The 2,367-nt window shown below is 36.6% G+C and overlaps 1 protein-coding gene across 2 annotated transcripts in view; it reads left to right on the top strand.

Moving 5' to 3' along the window:
• Positions 2,008 to 2,367, top strand: part of LOC107622330 (protein REVEILLE 5) — a gene marked incomplete in the record, with an annotated part of 4,410 nt that continues 4,050 nt past the window's right edge. For both annotated transcript variants that reach the window (XM_016324197.2, XM_016324191.2), the window contains 1 exon segment: positions 2,008 to 2,367. In XM_016324197.2, coding sequence (XP_016179683.1) covers positions 2,221 to 2,367 — 147 coding nt within the window.

Genomic DNA, 2,367 nt, shown 5'->3' with positions numbered 1-2,367 from the left:
TAATGGACGATAATTAAATTTGTTTATGATAATAAAATAATAGGGTAAAGTATTAAATTGGTCCTTACGTTTGGGTGTAATTCTATTTTAGTCCTTAAGGTTTAAAGTGTTCTATTTAAATCCAAAAAAGTTTTATTTAACTTCAATTTAGTCACACCGTGAGGTTAAAGTTAAATAATTAACGAAATATCATACATGATAGCAGTACAAAAACAAAGTCGATAATCTGGATAATAAGCACAAGTTTCAGAGGCATAAAATCAACTGTGGATGTATCAATACATTTATTTATTATTCTCCATAGTTCTATGAAAAATATTTCATTTAAATTATAAAAAATTGATAAATAAATATAATGATGTATTCCTAGTTGATTTTGTGCCTCTGAAACTTGTACTTATTCAGTTATTCTCCAGATTATCAACCTTATTCTTGTACTGTTGTCATGTAGGATATTTCATTAATTATTTAACTTTGACGTCACAGTGGGACTACATTGAAACTAAATGAAACTTTTTTGGATTCAAATAGAACACTTTAAACTTTAAAGACCAAAATAAGATTACGCCTAAACATAAGAGACTAATTTAGTATTTTATCCTAAAATAATATAAAATATCAAATACTTACGACCAGACGACCCAGCGACAACACACGAAGGTAAACGTCACGCGCCACCCATGGCCCTCACGACCATCGCTGACGCGTCGGGGGCACTGTTACGGCCTGGCCCAAAACTCGCGCGGGTCGACCCGACCCGAGTTCTCGCCGGCCCGATGGTTCGCCCTCCACCCGACCCGAACACGTGTCCCGTACGGCTTGTGCACAGCCGTGTGACAACACCCTCGAGAGTGTGGGCCCGCCCACTGGAAGGGCCCACTACTGGCATGTATATAAGGGGAGACTGGCTCTCCCCCCAAGGTACGTCACATTTCATACATCACTCTCTCCGCCTGCACATATTCTGACAAGGGCGTCGGAGTGTCTTTGCAGGTGGCCCCCCCCTTCTCCATCAGAAGTGCTCGGGACCTCGCTCACCCGGAATTTGGAAACCGCGACCAGACGAGCTATCCCATCAACCGAAGCATTGACCTCAGAGTCCTAACCCGAAACGTCCGGTACCCGACCAACCGAACAGAAATTAAAGCTAATCAATCCAAAATATTAGATGACTAAACCAAAATATTAAAGATATGGAATATTTCTCTTACCTATCTATTCCTAACACGTTTTGAGCCTAATTTACACATACCAAGTTTATAATATAAAGGATAAGAAGAGAGAACGTCCTAATTAGGAAGTTAGGCATTGATACAATGCATTCAAATCACTAAATAGTTTATTTAGTAGGAAACATTATCAAATTCTTAGAATTGTAGGCTAAATACCATGCATCAATGCATATTTTTCTTAAATGTGTAATTATTATTCACTAATTAAATATAAACACAAATGTAAGGTATGTCATCATATTAAATTACATAGCCTTATATGTTTAAAATAATTAATGATTAAATCAAATAGGAATACATAATGTCAATTTATATTTATTTTTTTTACATTTACAATATATGAAAAAAAAATTAAAACCTATTATATTAAACTAAGCTTGTGACTAGCCTTAAGAATATATGACATGAGGAATTCTTCTTATGACTCTCAATTTCATAAATTTTTTAATGAATATAACAAATTAGGACCATACTTCTTCTCTTATTTTTATTTTTTTAATGATTATGAGAAAATTTATGTTTCATAAAAAATAAATACTAAAACACAAAGTATTCTCTTATTAATAAGTTATAACTCAAATAGTATAGTTTTTCTATATTCTTCTAATAGTAGCGAGTTTAGGGTCACTCTTAATTTTAGGGGGGAAAGAAAATTGTTTGTACGTAAATTTCCAAAAAGAGAAACCGCCACGGCCACTCATTATATGTATAGAAGCCATGTGCTGAGGGTATTACAGACATTTCACACCGCCATTTTCCTCTATAAAACCTGAGCCTCCCATTTCGATTCGAGAGAAACGAAAGATTACGACACACAAAAATTTGCGATCCAAAAACGATAACGGACATCAGAAACAAGCAGACGCAGAGTTTGTTGGAAAACCCACTGACACAGTCACACACCCTAAAAAGAAGAGAAGGAAAATCTGAAACGCAATCGGAGTTGTTTTTCGGTTTTTGGTTCTGATTGAATTCTAAGGGTTACTTGATGGTGTCGGTGAATCCGAACCCAGCTCAAGGATTTTTCTTCTTCGATCCTTCTTCGTCCAATATGGGACTTCCCGGCGTTAATCCGATGCCGCCTCCGCCTCCGCCGCAGCATGCTCCGGCAACCGTGCCATCAGCTGCGTCTTCC

This window comes from Arachis ipaensis, chromosome B02 (assembly GCF_000816755.2).
Source record: "Arachis ipaensis cultivar K30076 chromosome B02, Araip1.1, whole genome shotgun sequence".
In the NCBI taxonomy this organism is placed as follows: domain Eukaryota; kingdom Viridiplantae; phylum Streptophyta; class Magnoliopsida; order Fabales; family Fabaceae; genus Arachis; species Arachis ipaensis.
Note: the sequence above shows the minus strand (reverse complement) of the source record. Positions and strands in the feature narration are given on the sequence as shown.